This window comes from Trachurus japonicus, chromosome 10 (assembly GCF_045865225.1).
Source record: "Trachurus japonicus isolate A0001 chromosome 10, Traja_1.0".
Classification (NCBI taxonomy): domain Eukaryota; kingdom Metazoa; phylum Chordata; class Actinopteri; order Carangiformes; family Carangidae; genus Trachurus; species Trachurus japonicus.
Window position 1 is genome coordinate 6,108,456 of NC_140916.1, and position 20,449 is coordinate 6,128,904.

The 20,449-nt window shown below is 41.3% G+C and overlaps 2 protein-coding genes across 14 annotated transcripts in view; both read right to left on the reverse strand.

Moving 5' to 3' along the window:
* The window catches only part of ctbp1 (C-terminal binding protein 1), a 207,229-nt gene that overhangs the window by 129,847 nt on the left and 56,933 nt on the right, over nucleotides 1-20,449 (reverse strand). The window lies entirely within an intron of this gene.
* Nucleotides 1-20,449, reverse strand: part of fam13b (family with sequence similarity 13 member B) — a 76,518-nt gene that overhangs the window by 19,664 nt on the left and 36,405 nt on the right. For all 13 annotated transcript variants that reach the window (XM_085789039.1, XM_085789033.1, XM_085789035.1 and 10 more), the window contains exons 7-8: nucleotides 18,144-18,271; nucleotides 2,782-2,826 (exon numbers count right to left, since the gene is read on the reverse strand). In XM_085789039.1, the coding sequence (XP_085645165.1) occupies nucleotides 2,782-2,826; nucleotides 18,144-18,271 (173 nt within the window). The remainder of the gene's footprint in view (nucleotides 1-2,781; nucleotides 2,827-18,143; nucleotides 18,272-20,449) is intronic.

The window sequence follows — 20,449 nt, forward strand, 5'->3', positions numbered from 1 at the left end:
TACAGCTACATAACTCTAACAGCAGCAGGAATTGATTTATATTATAATGTTGAAAACAACTTTCCTCCTGTGTGTTTTGAAAGGTGTTGCATAAGCAAAGCTTATTCTTCTTGAACAACGCCTGATCACTGTAATGTTTGAGCATTAATGTTCAATTATGTGTAATGCTCTGTTGCTAAGTAGCTGAATTGTCTCTACATGAGATAACGTCTCCTTCTGTTCACTTGCGGTGAACACAATAAGCTCAGAGGATTATTCAACCATTTAATTAAGATCTTTAATTTCAGAGTAAGGTTTGCCAGTGCTATTAATGATGTGCAGGTGAACACCTTCACCTCTGTAACCGCATGTAATCCTCCTCACATAATCCTGCCTGTCATCAACCTCTGTTAATGAATAGAAAGAACTCCACCAATCAATTAACAGACAACTGGCTGCAGCTTTCAGTGCCAAACCGGTGTGTTGAGTTTGTTGCCAAATACAGGAAAACATCAGTATGAGACATGTACTTAAGGTTTGTAATCTATCAAACATTTATAGCGGCTAATATGTTTTCTTTTCTTCCATTCTGGGCTTTGACGAGTCCTTATTAAGTCAATAACCTGGTCCAGCTGTAAAGGGATTAATAATGATTAAAGTGGAGCTGCAGAGGACATTACAGCCTTTAAAAGGTAACGGCAGCACACACAGTCTGACCTTCGCTGCACTGACATGCAACAGTTGATCCACGGGCTCTACTGAGATTTTATTTAGCTTACTTTATTTACTGTACCAAGTGTGTGTATGTGTGTGTTCATTGTGTCTTCCTTCGTCATTAACTCTGTCTTCTTACGGGCTGTGAGCTTCGTCTCTCCTCCAGCTTGGACAGCAGTGAAGAAGTGGGAAATGTCTCGGCTCTCACCAACTCCTCATGGACTCTGCTCCATCTGCTGTGATCTAGTTTTTCTTTTTTTCCCCCTGCACATCTCTATTATGTAATGTTTCTACTCTTTTGTTAAATTTGCTCCATGCCACTTGTACGGTACACTGTCACCAAGGGAGTGCCATGATTTTTATATAGAGCCTCGGAGCTGGACCGTAACTGTATTTGGGTTTCACAACTGTGTCCATTTAAGGCAAAAACTCATAAAAGGTGCTGGACCCAGCTCAAATAAATGTGTGTGAGTGGTGGACACACACACACACACACACACACACCAGATGACTACATGCCCACTTTCGCCTGCAGCAGCACCGCTGGCTGCAAAAGGCTCCACTAATAATGACTATCCATCACACAGACACACACACACGTACGCATGCACACAAGTACAAGTGCAAGTACACACATTGCCCAGAGAAGCATCATGTTTTATTGCTGCTATTGTTGGAGGTTTTGACGAGATACCTCCACACCTCTGCACGCAGGACACATCCTGGACACTGAGACCAGCCCAGACAACCCGAGGTCCTCGCAGCTCAAACTAATGCACTTCTGGAAATGCGCCAACATTTAATGCGCTCGCATGAAACAGAGACGGTGGCGTCAGACATCTGGTGAATGAAACTAAAATAGCACGTCTCCCAATACCGGCTTTTGATTTATGGTGAAAAGCGTCTTGTCTTTTCATGACGTGCTTCATTAGAGTAATGAACCACAGTGTGTGCACCAGTCACTTTACTGCACTACATCATGTAAGCGTCGGCAACATCTTCAGATATCTTGTCATATAAATCTGTTTCCTGAGATGTTCAGCTATGACTGTGATGTGACTAAGAAGAAAGGCAGGGGGGAAAAAAACAAATATTGGCCCTTTTTTTGTAGTGAAACTTCACTAAAACCAAAAACACAAAATACTTATGAGTTATTTTTCTGCCTAATCCTTTCAGCTTTAAACTGTTTATCCATTTTCTTAGAATTTCATCTTGCAAAGGTTTTGGTTTATTTGGATGAAATCTGACCATGAAACGTTTATTTTTTAAACACACAAAGAAAAGTGAGCCAGATGTTGAAAAAATATGAAAAAGCCACCGTGATAGAGCGAGGACGTGCTACTGGGCTGGAACAATCAATCAGCAGAATATCTATTTGACAACTGATTATTTAAGAAATATTTAAAGCAAAAACCATTCCTACGTACATTGAATATCTTGTAATGTATGACTGTCGGTCGAAACAAACTATTTGAAGCTGTTACACTGGGCTTTTAAAGATTGCATTGACCATTTTCTTCAGAAACAAGAATCAGTCTGATCTTATCTCTGAGCACTGAAGGAGCATGTGCTCCCGCCCTGCAGCCACCAGGTCACTTAACTCACATAAATGTACAGCACCATAGAAAATGATTTTATTCCGTTTGCATGTCATGCAGCAAAGGGGCCGAGTCATGTGATTGCTGAGTGCATGTCCTTGGGGCAGTGAAAGCACCGAGCCATGCAGAACGCTTTAGTTTAGCTTCATAATCAAAACACAAGGTCAGCTCTCCTCCTTATTACTTCCTCTTTAGCCCTTAACTCCTCTCCGCTCAGCGCTGCCTGCTCTTCATCCCTCTTCATTCCTGTTGTTTTATCTGCTTGTGGTGCAGATCAGCCTTTTGTCCAACCTCACACTTCAATAAGTCGATTGTTCTCTCGTAATAAAACTTGCATGAGATAATTACTTGCTTTAGGAGATTTTTTCAGATCAGTTTCCTAAGAGGAATTTTAGTTGTGTGTGCACGAGTGTGTATAAACAGAGGATAACCTTTTATGTCGTCTTGAGTGGATAAAATTACAGGACTGTGTATGTGTGTGTGAACTTACTCAGCAGAGTCAGCGGGCAGGATGGATATAGGGGAGAGGTGGGAGCTGTAGAGAGAGAGAGAGGAAGAGAGAGGGAGAGACAGGGAGACAGGGAAAGGACAACGTGGTGAGAACATTGTGTACTCCTCATCTCACTTCCCTCCTGACATGAAGTGACCTTGGAGGATGTGGGTGTCGGACAGAGAGACAGACTAAACAGTGAAGACCATAACGACAATAACGACGGTGTTACAGCAAAAAAAAAAAAACGCAGATCTGTGAATATTATGAGTCACAGAGACAAAGAGAAGATCAAGTCCTGGGTAATACAAGAGAAAGAGAATGAAATCTCCTGGGTCAAATGACAATCTCAAGAAATAAACACACACACATAGACACACACACACACACACACACACACACACACACACACACACACACACACACACACACACACACACACACACACACACACACACACAGTAGACAAAGTTTCAGTCGGTGGCGCCACTCTGGGTGGGCAGATTGTTATTTAGGCTACAGAGCTTTGCTAAACCCTGCTGATCAGATAGAAGGGTGTGTGTCATCTCATATTTGTTCTTCGATGTTCCCCCAAAGGCAACTGTGTGTTTCTATCTGTGTGTTTCTGTGTATCTGTGTGTATGTGTGCGTGCCAGTTACACACATCGCACATTTTTTACTTTGCACTAAAATCAACACTGCCAATTCTGTTGTATATACTTTTGTACATTACATTCTATTTTATTTGCTATTGCTATTTTATTATGTATAGTTTGTTCTTTATATTTTGCTATTTTATTATGTATAGTTTGTTTTTTATAATCTTATTCTTTATATTCTTATACTATATGTTGTTATCGTCACTGTGCGTCTGTGTAATGCTGCTGCTACACTGTTTCCCAGCTTGGGATCAATAAAGGATATCTATCTATCTATCTATCTATCTATCTATCTATCTATCTATCTATCTATCTATCTATCTATCTATCTATCTGTGTGTGTACGAGACTAGGAGATGTGCCCGTGGATTGAGCAGGCTACCGCTGGACTTAAAAACACTCTCAGTGACGGACATACAAGGACTCCAGATTTATATAACACCCCTTCTCTCACAGACACACACACACACACACACACACACACACACAGAGCAAGGTCATCCAGACTGTGCACAAGAGCACCGGTAAGTCTCAGTGAGCATAATGTGTGTGTGTGTGTGTGGTCAAACTCGTCTCATTAGAAAAACAGCAGCTGAGGTTATGCAACTTCAATATGCGCATGTGTGCGTTGACTCTTTGACACAATTACACACATACACAGACAGCTAATGCAGAAAGTCTTCAGGTAGATCGATACAGACTGAATTATTAACGGCAGATAAAATCCATAATGCCCTCCATCTTTATTCTTCTTCATCCATCTTTTTCTAATTCTCTAATTCCTTCTCATGTTTCGTGCTTTTCTTCATCTACTTCCTTTGACCACTTTTCAGCTCTCTCTGTCCTCCACATGGTTTCTGCTCTCCTCTCTCTCTTCATTAGCGTTGTTTACTTTGATCATGCTTGCTCTCTGCACACTCTCACTTCATTGATAACTCTCACCTGCCTCTTTAACTTGATCTCCCCTGATTTTCACCATCTTTTTCCCTTTTTTTTGTCATTCCACCTCATCGTCCTTCACACCAAAAATCTTTGTTCGTATCATCTCAACCCTTTTTCTTATCCTTGTCTCGGCCTCTCCCCTTCTCTCCCTCATGTTTCTTTCCCCTTGAATCTCCTCCACCTCCGACTCTGCTTCAAACTGGTAACAAGTATTTCACATTTCCTCTCTCACACTGTTATCGTGACCATGCTTGTGTGTGTGTGTGTGTGTGTGTTCGACAAAGAGAGTTACTAGTGTTGCAAAGATCAAACAATAAACTTGTCCAAATGCTGAAGCTGTTGGAGCAAGAGGAGAATTGAAAAGACAAACACTAAATAAATACTCGTTTGTTCTCTTGTTCTCCCCAGTTAATTCAACTGGATCATTTTGTGATGGCATCTGCAGTATTTTGTCTCTCTCCAAAGAGATATACGTATACTTCTGTAGTTCAATGTTAGATCCTTTGTCATTTGAGGTTCTCCTCTTTCTTCTACTCCTCGTTAGTTAGTTAAAATGTGCCTTTAAACGTCAATACCCTGCAGGCTCCCTACAGCAGAGACGGTCTCTTTGAAGGCACAGATAACAGCGTATGACAGCGCGCTCTCCTGCTGGGTCCTACAGTGAAGGAACCATGCTGGGTGGCTGCATCACTAACAATAGATGCTTGATAGGACCCTCAAGGACGTTACGTAACATCCATGGGCCTAAAGCAGCGAACATAATATCTGATCTTACGCCATTTGGCCCCCGAGGACAAGAACTAAAGCCGTTGCTGGGCCCTCTGGGATGTTCTTGCCCTCCTCAAGCTCCCTAAGCAACAAAGATAACATTTCTGTCAGTGTCAGTAGAGGCCTGCAGCACCATGAAAAGACGCCCTTTGCAGAGCCCTTCGGGGTATTTCTTCACTGGCTCGGACTCAATGGAGGGCAGATAGACTCGTAGAGAGTTGGAAGCCTCTGATGTAGCGTAGAAGAGGTTTTGATTTAATTTTTTCACTGTGTTCGTTACTTTTTTTTTTTTTTAATGTGTCTAAAAATATCACAACATTCATCATTTTAATGAAGGTCCAAGTTGGATGCATGGTTGAGCCATTTAATGGCATTTAAATGTTAAGAATTAATATCTGTTGTAATTTTTGGCCTAAAGCTGCTGCCTGCAGAGCGGCCAATAAAGGCTCGGCTTTCAAAAGTTCTCCAAGTAGGTCGGATTAGATCGGCTCCCGTCCCACAGGCACGGTGGCCAAACACCCAGATAAGAGTGTGGCAATGTCTTAACTTAAGGAGTCACACACCTGAAGTCGACAGTGTGCTGGCAGTCATACGGTCAAACAAAGTCAACCGCTGCTTGTTTTGTTTTTTCTTAAATGACGTCACTGATACTAACAAATATGCAAAACTTTGTTCAGCCAATAATAATAGAGATGATTGATGCCAACTTTCACCGAGTTGATTTCTATATAAAGTCAGCCTAAAACATATCAGCGATTTTCATTGCACTAATTACTTAATAATGATCAACTACACCTGGGCATCTGAGGTTCTGCCAGCTTCAGTCAGATCACATCAAGCTAATCTGCTGCTTGCTAACCAGAGCACAGCAGTAAAGATCTCTGCTGCAGCAGGTAGCCGGAGGCACATGTGAATCACCCGAGGGATAAATATTGCACCTTTGATTCCAGCTGAACAAAAACAAGACCTCCATAAAAATATCTAGCATCAAAACTCATGTCTATCTAACCACTCCAGGGTTTTTCCTGGATTAAAATGAGTTGGCAGAGGCTTGAAAAACCTCACTGTCTCTTAAAATACTTGTGTTTATTTTGTGTACCGCCCTCAGTTTATTAGGTGGCCAAAATAATCATGTCAGTTCTATCTGTTGTGCAACCAACCAGTCTAAACAGATGGCCGTACAGTCTGCAGGTCATGAATATAGAGCAAGAGTATCAGTTGCACGTAGCTAAGAGTATAATATACTGCAGAGTTGAAATACTATGCTGTTTATCAGCGGCCTCGTGTCAGCTGACTGAGTGACTAAACAAAAACACTTCTCAGCATGAGCATGGTCCAGTCTGCTGCACTGAAAACAAAGTAGGTGAAGACAGCAGAGACACTTCAGTGCTGATGGTTGAGAGGAAACTAACAGACTGATCAATAAGTCTACAGTACGATCATCACATGACTTACAACAACGGTTCAGACACAGCGAGTGAGGGTTAGGAGGTGTGTGTAAGGTGAGTTTGAGGTTAGTAATGACTCTGCTGAGATGCTGTTGTCAGCAAACCCAAGTCTGGGAGGTATAGACTGCTGCAGTCTACGCATCCACTCTCTCAAACACACACACACACACCAGGCGGCACAAGGAGACACATTTCACTGCTTTGGCTTGCAAATAACACCAGACACACTTTCTCTCATCCCTCACACACATACACACACACACACAGAAAGCCACTGCAATTCATATAAACACTAATACGAGCACACAGAATCATAAGCGTGGCTTTCCATGTCATAAACAGCTCTTCTTGCTGCCTCTGAAACAGTAAACATTTATAGTCCTTCATGTCGGGGGCCAAGAAACTCTCACAGACTCTTGGAGCAGATGTCTGCATTCAAAACATCCACGACTTCAACACAGAGCTGCTGTTTAGTTTTCTGCCTGGATACTTAACTGTTCATTGGTTTATTTCCATCAGCTGCTTTGCACTTGGGACTATAAATGACCAACGCTGTGCTCCTTCATCTGTTTTCTCTTAATTACCCCCACAGACATTGGCCCATCTGAGTTTAATGATGTGTTTTGTTTGGGTGACTCAACAGATCTACCTCCCCAGCCTCCATTTAATCCATCATTCCTCAGCAGATGACACAAGACTGCTGATGACTTGCATTAAAACTGTGATACTTTCCAGCGCACGTTGAGTGTGTGTATAACTGCATGGACCTTATAAATAAATCACGTGTGTGCAAAAGATATCATAGTCTCTGGTGTCACATAAAGTTCCTGCCATAGTGATAAAAGCTGTACATTTTTTTTTTTTTTTTTTACAAACTCCAGATTACAGCTGCAATTTAAGATTGTTTTCAATAACGATAAATCAGTGGCTCATCATTTTGACTTGTTCTTTAATTGTTCAAGTCGATAAAATGTAAAAAAAAAAATAAAAAGGTGTTCACTTCGATACTCAGGAATATTTAGAAAAATATGTTTTTTGCCATTTGATTTAATTTACAATCTGTAATTTTTCTGCCACTAGGGGTCTGAAAACCTTAAAAAAAACTTTGATTCTCTCGTATTGTTCTGTGGACACACAAACACGTCCCAAAGCACTTGTCAACTTAACTGAATGGATCGTCCTCTCAGCTTTTTCCTTTAGATAACTTATGATCCGTATGTTGAGGTATGTAATAAAAAAAAAGAATAATTATAATTATATTGTGAAAATGTTAACACTGGATAAAGACGATGCTGACGCATTCACAAGGGGATATGACGCAATTAATACGCAAGCACCAAAACGCAGCAAACCATTAGCATGTCATGATCAAAGTCATTCATTTCTCTAGGTTTGAAAACGGCTGGAAATATTTTCAATAATGTGAGCATGTAATTCAAAAATATATATGTTACATAAGTCCAGACATTTCAATACAGCAAGGTTACACAACCTAAATCTAATAAAGCCTTAATTTGAGAACGTGTTTATTTAAGGGGACAACTGCCCAGGTCTTAACCCTCTGTATATTAAAATGCTGACTAATCCCCCCCTTTGCACGCTTTCTTTACACTTTGATTGCGTAACATGACCTCAGCTGTTCAGTAATTTCACGACCCTTTTCTTTTCATCTTCTCCTGCTATTTCTACCTCCCATGTTTCCTGTGAAAAGAAAAGACAGAGATGTCCTCGCATCTGTCTCCTGTCTTTCATCTCTCCCTGGCAACAAAGCAGATGAGCAAGACAGACAATCCAACCTCATTTCTTTCCATTCTTATATGATAATAAAAAAGTGGGAGGATAAAATGTTCCGCTACCTTTCACAACTTAATCCCATCTTTTAGCTCTCTCTTTCCTGCTCCTTTTTTTTTTGTTAATCACGTCATTTCATTCATTCAATTTGTTGCCCTTTCAAGAGTTTTTCCATGCACTTCTTTCTCCCAACATTCTTCTATTCATATATAACCAACCACATATTTGCCTTCCTCTCCATCCATCCATCCATTCAGCCACCCAATCATTTATTCCAGTCAGACTAGATGGGTTACATAACCCTGGTGTTTACCTCTGCAGCAGGATGTCACAGGCCATTCTCATTTTTCCAGCTGTGTTGTTCTCTCTCACTGTGATGATGTGTCCTTTTTGTTGTGTTTTGATTTGGTTTTTGCTGGTTTTGTGTCAGTGGCTCCAGCCTGCAGGTGTGACAGTGTGAGGGACGACTCTTTATGTCTGGTAGGATGTTTCTGTGTTTGGTGTCTTCTTCCCCCTTTTGTTTTTTTTTGCTCTGCGCCGTCAGCGAGCTTACACGCAGGTAATTCGAGCCAACTCTGTTATTTTTCTATCGATCATCCAGCAGAGAAGTCGGTCACGTCGACTTTTAACAGAACTCGGTGTGATGATTACTGCCTCTTTCTTCTTTCCTGCCTGTTACCAACTTGACACATCTCACGCAGGAGCGGTATCCAGCTGTTAAACTTGCTCTAGTCTGAACTCGGAGTCTCTCCTCTGCTCAGATTTCTTCTCTCTCTCAGTATGTGGTCGGTCTTCCTGTCGGCCTCGTATCTATCCACCGTGCAGGTTTATCCCAGTTGAGCACTTTGAGGATTCAGCGTCAGCACCAGCAGGTCGAGCAGCAGAGCCAGGGTATCGCCTGGGTGCATTCTGTGGTGTCCTTCCTGAATGTGTGTGTGTGTGTGTGTGCTGTTGAAGGAGTGTGTGACAGCGCGCGTGTGTGTGCGTGTGCCTGTGTCTGTGTCTGCGCGCGTGTGAGTGTGTGTGTTTGTATGTGTGTGAGCGAGTGAGGCTGCCTCACTCTGCACTCTGTCTGTAAAAGTGCTGCAGTAAACATCCAGAGCTCTGCTAAAATATATGAGCTTCTGATGTAACCAGGCAACAACCCCTGGAGGACCAATGGGATGGGAGGGGCTGAAGTTGCGGGGCCAATCGTAAAGAAGGAATGGCTTCTGTGAGCCAATCAGGAGGCAGAAAGTGGGAGGGCATTTTGATTTTTCTGGTCCACTCAGGGCTGATGATAAACTCAGCAGTTATTACAGCCGACCCAGTGGGCTGCGTAATGGCGTGTACACACACACACACACACACACACACACACACACACACACACACACACACACACACAGACATAAATGTACACACACAAGGCCATTAGCACAGTAACACACAGACACACACACACACACCTCTTTGTCTTTTGTAACAGGAGCCTATCAATAACATTACAGTATTTGATATATAATCAAGCGAGAAGGGATAAGAAGTGTTTATAGAGTAACAATGAGGAAGCAGCGTGTGATGATGACAAACAGGGAGAAATGAGGCAGATGTAACGAATGCATTTTAAATGTGTACGCACTTAGATCTGTGTCTACACTCTAAAAAAACAACACAGATAATCACATCACTATCAAGGAAACTGGCTCGTTCCTTTTTCATCCTCATCCTCAAAAAACGCTGCATTTCAAACAGGACCAGACTTCAGAAAGAAGAAGAAGATCTATGCAGCATGTTGTGTCATGGCAGATACTAGATATCATATCAATTCTACACAATGTGGCTCATCTTTAAGCAAAACAAAAATGACTTCACTCACAATAAGTAGGATTTTAGATTGCTGGAAGCTCTTGTCTGATCAGGAGCCAGAGTGAGAGCAGGACAATGTGCAGTTCTTTTGTCAGTGAAAGATCAAACTGTAAGGTACTTGAGATAAATAAATAAATAATATAATGAAGTGGAAATGGGTCCTGAAGAATAGTTTTTTTGGGGGGACTGTGGACTTTCGATCAGATGAGATCAGTGAGTTCAGTTTGGGCTCTGACTAAATCCTCTGACTATTTCCTGATGTTTTTTTTTTTTTTTACTTTAGACAGAATTAATTTCCTGCGGTTCAGTGGTTCAGTGACTAAATGGATATATAAAGTGTGCTGTTACTTGACACCTGCACAGCTGTGTCAGAAATGCTAATTTACTTCCATCATGGAACAATTTAAAATGACATTGCAATACAAATAAAATTCACTGTGGTATGTGTGCATCATATTTCCCGTCTGGGGTCCACCTGTCTAAAAAGTCTGTGATATTCCAGAAATTCCTCTTGGGAAGAAAAGAAAGAGGTAACGAAAAGAACAAGTGTTACGCAACTTTTGGTCACAAACCATTAACGCTTAATGCTTTTGCAGTTTGGTGTGAGCTCAAGCCGCCTGGAGCTCTAATCTCCAACTTGAACTTTATCTTCTACAACCAACACAAAGCGACGACAGTGGCAACGTGTGGACACAAAGAGGCCTAAGCAGCAGCAGCAGCAGTTTGTGCCGCGACAATCACAGTCAATATTTTTCCGTGATGATTTCGGCACACACACACACACACAAGTGCTACTCAGAAAAGCCAGATCTGACAGCTGTCCCAGAACTGAGGGTGAGAACTGATAGCACATGCAGACGAGTGTTGATATCTAGGTCAGTTAGTAAATCACAAACTGTGCCCAGCGCTTGAACGCAGACCTCGACAACTGGGAAGTGAAAGGTGAGGGCTGGAGGGAAAGCAGGGCACCGAGTAAAACAAACTGAGAGGGAGTTGTTCTACTTAAACATTAACTTCTAATGAGTCCAACGGTTACAAAAATGTACATGACATGTTACATCTAAATGTATATGAACGGATGCTTTTCAGGCCATGGGAAAGGTTATGTATCAAGTTATATGGTTTGTTTATGTGCACTGTATTTCCATTATAATGTATAGTGAAGACAAGGCCAGTTTTAAAACCTCTGCCTGCAGCTGCATTTGAGACAACCAACCAATATCATCTAAGAATCAATTAAAATCCCACTTTACTTTAAACCGCAAGTTTGCGGATTTTTCAAAAAAGTTTAAGTTTGATTCAAGGTTTGATTATATTTTCCTTCCTCTGAGCATAAAGATACTTACACTATAAACATTTATTTAAAACGGAGGAAATTCAATTTCAATGATCTCATAAATGACACTCACTTTTGTGCATCTTTGATCTGTATTGTTGTTGGAATAGAAAAAAACAAACCCAAAGATAAGTTGACGTGTAAATCTTGTTTTGTTTTTTTGAGTGTCGTGTGAGAGTATGTGATCCATCTGTGAACTAGGTCAAAAGGCCTAAAACACACAGTTGACACCCATGTACTGACCTATATACTGTTTATATGTCTATGTATAGGCCACATAGACATACTGCATTCAACACTAAAGGAAATCCAAACTGAGAACAGGGTCAACAGAGGGAAAATGTACTGTACAACATGATGATCATCAGTACTATGAACTGTGTCAGTACAGAGTGGGATATTATGTAGCATAGGTTGATTTTACCATCATGTCCCATATACTGTACAGTAGCAGAGAAGTGCTGTAAAGCAAAGCAAAGACTGCTGCTGCTTCCAAGAAACTGAAGAGACCAAGACTGAACTCTGAGTGATGTCCAGCAACAGCTGATTTGGAGCTCGGACAACGAATCAAACAGGAAGACGTGACATGAAATAAAATACACTTAGTGCCGTCACACTTTTTAAGGCATCATTTTTCTGAATGTAGAAAAAAGAAAACCACACAGAGGCACCAACCTTCCCTCTCTAGAGATCTAAAGACGTATAGTCAGTATCAGCACTGTGACCAAAGCCTATGAATTATTTCACTGCATAACAAAACATAAGATTGGGTGAATGGATGATGCAAACTGATGACGTGCCTCCACTCTTTCGGGGCTCCAGACTCACTTTTTTTTTTTACTAGGACCACAGTGGCCTATAACTTAAAATTTTAAGAGTGCATACACTGTAAAGTAAATATTCACATTTCCTTTTCATTCATGATGCTCACACACATTGGCCTGACACCTTTAACGACAAATTTGAGATAATTTGAATCGCCCCTTCCACGTTTCCCCAGTGTTAACACAAAAAAAGAAAAAACACTTTTAAAAATCCAGAAATTTTACTGGTTGCACATATGCAAGTAGATGAAAAAGTTATTTGCACTGCCTTAAAATTTAGGGGCAGTCTGGAGACCTGTCTGTCATACTTTTCTTATTTACACACATTCATCACATAATCTGACATGCTCCAAATTGATTCTGTGCAGTCTGAAGCTGATTACGACCAAGATTTAGTCAGACTCATCAGATCACTCATCTCATCACGGTGTCATATGCCATTATTAATAATACACTACTGGATTTATGTGTCTGTGTGTGTGAAGGTCTGCACGTGCTCACCATGAAAACAGCTTGTACCTGACTGAAATAGATAGGTGCACGTGTATCTGTGACTATGTATTTTTGTGGTTGTGCACGTGCACATTGTTGACACAAACAAGAGGAACAGAGGGGCATAAATAACAGAAATGACAGGACGATACTCTCGTGAGGGGATTCAGCTTTAAGAGGTACAAAGCTGGTCGTCTGCAACAGGAGACGCTCCGTGTGACGGTATGACGGTCGTTACTGTGAGCAATGGAAATCGGGAATGGAGTCAAATTGAAGACAAGTGTTTCAGTAATGTGTTTAAATGCTTTCTTCTGGCCTGACCTTTTCCCTCTTCAGAGGTCTGATATTGCATTTGCACCCAGACTGAAAATCAATAAATCGTTCACAAGTGGGGACGCTCTCCAATTCTCGCAGCCTCTCGTTGGCCCCCCTCCTGACCTTCTCTGACCTGATTCTCAGTTCCCTCCATTTACTCTCCGACCCTCCTACTTGCCCTTCTCCCGCTCGCCCGGGGGGCCAGGAGTGAATCCCGAGCGCCCTCTCTGCCAGTCTGCCAGGACATTTTCAGCCACCTCATCAAAAAATACTTTCCATACACAGGGAGAATATAAGCAGTGTGGAGAGGGAAGGAGGGAAGGAAGTAGTGACGGGGGAAGAAGAGAGATCAGAGGAGAAATACCAGGGATTATATATAGATTTGAAATGAGCAGAGGCTGTCAGCAAGGTGTGTGTCTCTGTGTCTGTGTGTGTTGCCTGTCAGAGTCTATTAAGGGAACAGTGCAACGCAGAGGGCAGACTTCCCTATCTGTCAAGTGCAAGACAAACAACTCCTCCACAGTTGATGTTTAGTCACTAGATGGGAACTTTCTCTGTATTTCTGAGCTGTCACAAGCAGTTACATGTCAAAGACGATCGGACAAACACATCCTCAGAAACACACACACACATACTATAATGACTCATCAAAAACCTCCAGACACTACTCGAGTTATAATCTCATCGGCAACATATTGAAGCAGTGAAGGTATAAGAAACACTGCGGTGATGCTGTGTGCGACTGAATTGAAGAACAAATGAAACAAAACACATCCTTCTTACTGTTTGTGTGGCTGCGTCGTGTTGGATATTTTTAGCACTTTTAAAAACGGAGGCATTGTGTAAAGTTCTGGGTCAACGTTGTTTTAAATGGTTTTGTGGTGTGGGCTGTCGACACCATGGGCTAGAAATACAATAATAATCCCCCCCAGACTAGACAGACACTCAGGTTAAACAAGGTCACGGGGATGATGGCTGTGGGTTAACGGAGAATTAAAACTGAAACAATCAGATAAGACTTTAAGATCAACAGTCTGGCCGGCTTCGATCATTTTAAATAATTTGCTGCACGAGACCCTCCTCCTCCTCCTCCTCTTCTTCATCAGTGATGATTAAAGGGATAGTTCACCCAAAATTATAATTTCATGCATGTCCATATGACGGTTGCGAACGGAGCTCACTTTTCTTCGTCCAAAAAGACACACCAAAAAACATCCAAATACCTCCATAGTGCTCGTCTGTAATGTCCCTCTTGTATTGAAGTCCCAACATGAGAACTTGTTCCGAAAAAAATTAAATAAGTCTATGTTTTAAGCTTGTTTGTAGCGGAAGCTCCCAGCACTGCTCTTCCTGGTCCTTCCAAATCTTGCGCGATTTGCACTCACACCCACTTCACGGCTCCGCAAATCGGGTGAGATTCCGGCAGAGCAACACTGAGAGCCTCCGCTACAAACAAGCTTAAAACATAGACTTATTTAATTTTTTTCAGAACAATTTCTCATGTTGGGGCTTCAATACAAGAGAGACATTACAGACGAGCACCATGGAGGTATTTGGATGCTCTTTGGTGTGTCTTTTTGGACGAAGAAAAGTGAGCTCCGTTCGCAACCGTCATATGGACATGCAGTGCTGCGCCGAGCCCCGCTGTAACTCAGAGAAGGCACAGAGGACTCTGAAACTTCTCCCAGCCCTTAGTCCACATGAGGGTGAGTAGATAATGAGTGAAATTTTGAAATTTGGGTGAACTATCCCTTTAAAGCTCTGAGCGCAGCATGAACACCTCTGTACAACAGCTGCCACCGAAAATCCTCCATCCTACCAAAGCCACGCACACACAGACAGACACACAAAGAGGATCTGTTGGTTGTTGTTGTCCCACAAACAGCATGAACACAGATGACCGACACATGCACAGCAGCCTGAACACGCCCGTTATCCGTAACCTCACGCATCGACCCAGACCTGCAAGTCTGTGAACATTGTATGGTTGAAGTCAAGTGAACATGTATGTATGTGTGTGTGTGTGTGTGTGTGTGTGTGTGTGTGCGCAGTGTAAGAAACTGTGTGTATGTGGATTATGGATTACTGTCTGTAATCATCTTAAAGGCCAGGACGACGAGACTCGCTGGCAGCACGATCCCTACACACACACAGAAACAGCAGTTTAAACGTATGGGATCCACCAGTGTGTTCCCCACAAATATAGTAAAACAAAGCCAGGGTATATACAGGAATCTTGAAGTTAATTTTAATACCTTTTTAAGACTTTTTCAAGACCTTCTCAATATTTTTTAACACCTCACCGCCACTTCAAGCTGTAACCATTTACATCAATGACACTTTTAACTTAACAGTTTTAGTTTGTGATAAAGACTATAGACCACTATGATACAACAGAATTCAAAACAGGCTAGGATAATAAATCAAAGGCAAATTTTATCAAAAAACAAAACAAAAAAACATTGCTCCACTCAAAAAACAAAAATAACAATCTTCTTTTCTTTTTTATGTACCAGTTCATCTTTGGTTTTTAATAAAATGAATAAATTCACACACTTTTACAATGTTTTTTAGGACTCAAACTCTTGGACAGCTAATTCAGAAAAAAATACCCTCAAAATGTAAGACTTTATAAAGTTGTGAAAAGACTTTTTAATACTTTTTAAGGGTCTTAATTTTCCCAAAATTGATTTATCGCCTTTTAATACTTTTCAAGACCCCGCGGATACCCTGAAAGCAACACACACACACACACACACACTACCAGTCAGACACATCAAGGAAGGAAGCTGACTAATGTAACGCAGGACAAACACAAGTCACTGGTTTACACAACCGTGACTCAGGATCTAAACGTGTGACAGAACATGCGGCAAATTTGAGGAGTTGAAAAAGTTTCGACATGAAACTGTTTTATAAATAAACAGAGACAAGAAGAAGAAGAAGAAGAAAATGAGAGTGGAGGGAGAAGAAATAATTGGAGTTCCTGCTGAGTTCTGGCATCAGTCAGAGGCTGCCTGAAATATAAACACACACACACACACACACACACATCTCGTCTCTCTAGCCAGCTAACTGCTAGCGTCTGCTGTTTGGGGGCCAACAATACAGACTCCACAAACGGTGCCTGGGGTCAGGTTTGTGTGAAGTAAGTGGAGAGAACAAACATGTGTGTTGTTTTCTGTCTGAACCAATTAAGAGCGACTGAGGTCTGCACATCACGACAATGTTTCTTATATCATGGATGAAACCCGGTTGGATCAATGTCTGCAATCGAACTCACAACTGTCAAACACAGCTGACATTCGACAGCAATTCAAACAAACTCGACGGTTAAAAATCCACTTACAGAATAAAATGATAACTCTGTGTTTATTGATTGTGGTCTGTCTCTGTCAGCAGTTTTGGCCTTTCAGATCAACCAATTTCATTTACACTGTAAAAAAAAAAAAACTATACTTTCTTATATTAACTTGATTTCATGAGCTGATGCGTTGCTCTTTGTTTATGTCTTCTATTGTGAATTACTTGGTAAATGTTACTCTCTAAATTAATCTCTGCTCTCTTACTTTGTGTTTTGTGCTGATATGAGGTTGTATGTACAGCAAAAAACACCGTCTCTGAACTAGAGACATACTGAGACAATAATAAACTGGAGTCAAACTTTTAAGACTTGAAAAATGCTTCACTCTTCCCACATGTTTTTATTTTTTTCCTATTCACTTTAGATATATACATACTATAGATGAAGAGTCAGTCTATATAATGTGTAGGTGCCTGTATTCAGTGGTCTAGGTGTAGTGCTCAGTAATCAACTTAAAGGAGATCAGCAGATCAGAAGACCCAGAGAAGATTTCCATGTTCCAGCCGGGGGATTGAACTCTGGTCCCTCAGTCTGGAGGGAGGGTCATTATCCTGCGTACGTGAGCGTCTGCATGTGTGTCAGATGTTTGGCTGCTGGTTGGTGCATAGCTAATTGTCATCAGCAGGTCGGTGCATAGCTAATTGTCATCAGCAGGTCATCATCACACGAGCCCTGGACCTCTACATGTCGGTGAATGTAAACCGATGCAGCAGCCGTGACATAATTAAAGGGATAGTTCACCCAAAATTGAAATTTCACTCATTATCTACTCACCCTCATGTCGACTAAGGAAAAGTTTCAGAGTTATCCGTGGCTTCTCTGAGTTACAGGGGGTCTCGGCGTAGCAGTGCATGTCCATATAACAGTTGCAAATCAAATCAAATTTGGACGAACCAGGGTCTGTCCTCTTCCCAGTTCCTCCAAATTTGACGAACCGGGAAGAGGAGCTTCGAGAAGCTTCCGCTACAAAACAAGCTTGAAAAATAGACTTATTAAATTTTTTTCGGGACAATTTCGCATTTCGGGGCTTCAATACAAGACGGACATTACATACGAGCAGCATGGAGGTATTTGGATGTTTTTTGGTGTGTCTTTTTGTTACGAAGACAGTTGGTATCCATTTGCAACCGTTATATGGACATGCACTGCTACACCGAGACCCCCTGTAACTCAGAGAAGCCACGGAGGACTCCGAAACTTCTCCCAGCCCTTAGTCGACATGAGGGTGAGTAGATAATGAGTTAAATTTCAATTTTGGGTGAACTATCCCTTTAAGCAGCAAATGATGTTGAAGCGTGAGCGGCTCAGTCTTTCACATCAGACTCATTTCAAGTGTGGAGACCCTGTTCTGGGGTTGATTTTCTGAGACAATTGATGATGTCTCTCAGCAACAATGACCAATCAGTTTTCAGCCATCATCATTAACATCTTGTGATCAGTGTGCTAGTAGTTGAACCCAGTCTGGGACATTTGTCACGTGTCAAATCCTGCTCTAAATCCCGTCTGGATTGACTCTTGACTTTGTAAAATGATTATCTGGTCTAATAATATAGAAAACCGTAGCTTATGTCTCACCTGGCTGCGGGGCTGTCATCGGTGTGTGTGTGTTGCGGTGAGTCGGAGGAGACGGGACCCTCCTCCCCGTCCTGAGGCAGCTCTTCACATTCTGGCTCACACTTGTCGTCATCCAACAGCTCTGTGATCTGAAGGCAGAGAAATAAAAGGACATGAAAGGTCATGACTAAAGGATTGCACATTGTTTATTTGTGGCGCCACTGTTCATAAACATGGATTTCTCTGAAGTCGCTATTTTGGGGATTGCAGCCAAAAATCCTGTATTTGGATTTTGAAGAAAGAAAAACAAAAAAACAAACAAAAAAGAACAGACTCATGCCTCTGCCCAATCGCCATGTTCAGTTTTTCCTTTTAATTACCTCGACTCTGATGGTCTGCCACAGTTTCCTAATGAAACCGAAATGAACTGAAAAACTTTGCACTTCATAAAAAAACATAAATGATTTGTAACATCGTGTTTTACAGGCTTCATAGTCGCGTGCAATAGATGTGACAATGGAGCGTCTGGTCATCAGAAACACTGGGAGACACCCAAACACATCAATGAGCTAGTAGTGGACCTTCACATAACAATTTATAAAGCTTTTACTACTTGATTTGCAGGCCCAACTGGACTGAGTGACCCTCTCTGTACAGTTATTGATCACAATAATGAACCCCCACGGTCCTGGCTTAACTCTAAAGCTACGTTAAAAGTTGTGTAGTAATCATAGTGCATGTATTCTTGAGTTATGGCCAAAAAAAAAAAGTTTTATGAGGTCACAGTGACATTGACCTTTTGACCACCAAATTCTCATCATTACACCCTTGAGTCCAAGTGAGAGTTTGTGCCAGATGTAACGACATTACGTCAAAGCTCTCCTGATATATCATGTTCACAAGAATGTGTGGTCTCCACGACCTTGACCGCTGACCAAAATCTAATCAGTTCATCCTTGAGTCCAAGTGTGAGAGTTAAGAGAGTCTTTCAAAGTGGGACTGAGATGTCCATGAAAACAGAAAACATAATGCCTTTGGACAGGACTGACAGCAGCACAGGGGCATAAAAGTTCCCTTATTAAGAAGATTTCTGAGATTTGAGCCCATCTAACATCTAGAAAAGCCTCTGTGACGTTGGCAGTTGATTCTGACCTTCTATATTTGCAAGGAGGATTATATAACTTGTGGCTAAATATTAATAACTCCTCTTCCCTGTCTTATGTTAATGCGTACAGAGCATCATCCAAAGGATTAAAAAAAAAAGTAAAGTAAAAAATAAAACTCTCCCTTTTAGTGCGACTTAGTGTCCGGAGATGACCTGCCCAGAACAGACTTTATCATCATCAAAAAAATAAAATAAAATTTTGGCAAGAGAGATTCAAAGAAAGGTGTTGATAGTGTGTTTTCAATATCAAATACTCTGTGAACAAGACATCACAGCTTGTTCCATAAGACATCTAAATATAGATGGAGCTAATGAGTGAGACACTGACACCATAGATACAGTAGAAAGGAGCGAGATAAAAAAAAAAAGAAAAAAGAAAAGAAAGAATGAATACGTCTTATATTCTTGGAAGGGATGGAAGAGATGAGCTTGATGATGAGGAGGAGGAAGAGGGAGGGATGGAGGATCTTAAGTAGAGCTCAGTGTCAGAATATCGTTTTCATGTTGACTTAGCAATGTACCGGTGTGTGGCAGTCACATTACAAATTATGCAAGAGGCAAAGCAGCAGACGCTTCATGATACATTAAAAGCTTTGACTTGACACAAATTTAAAAATTGATATTACAGAATGACAAAAAATTACGTGACTAATCTTCAAAAAACTTCCTGGTCCTCAACTGGAGCTGGAAGTTAAAAGGTACAAAAGGACATTTTGTGATGTAACATTGCTCAAAATGTCACAGTATTAGTATCAGCCTAATGTAGTTTAGTCCTGATGTTAAAAGCAGAGGTAAAGGCTTTGGATAAAGAGAGGAGAGAGAGGGAATGACAGAAAGTAATGAGTCAGACAGTAGAAGTCTAAAAGAAGGAAATAAAAGGAAGATGGAAGGCAATAAATGTTGAAGAGAAAATATGTGGACAAAAATAACTCGTCATAATACAGATAGTTGACAGCGTGTGAACCAACAAACAGGAATCACTGGGCAATAATAAAGTGCTCCTTTGTTTCTTTTTTCTACCGACGTTATTTCAAGAGAAAAACTGATGTTTGCTTTACTGGTTTTACCTCCCACACCCCCATCACAAAGATTTTTTCATGTGCTTCCTTGTGCACCTGACTCAGGAAAACCCTGTTAGACAGACACACGGGGCTGAAAGGTC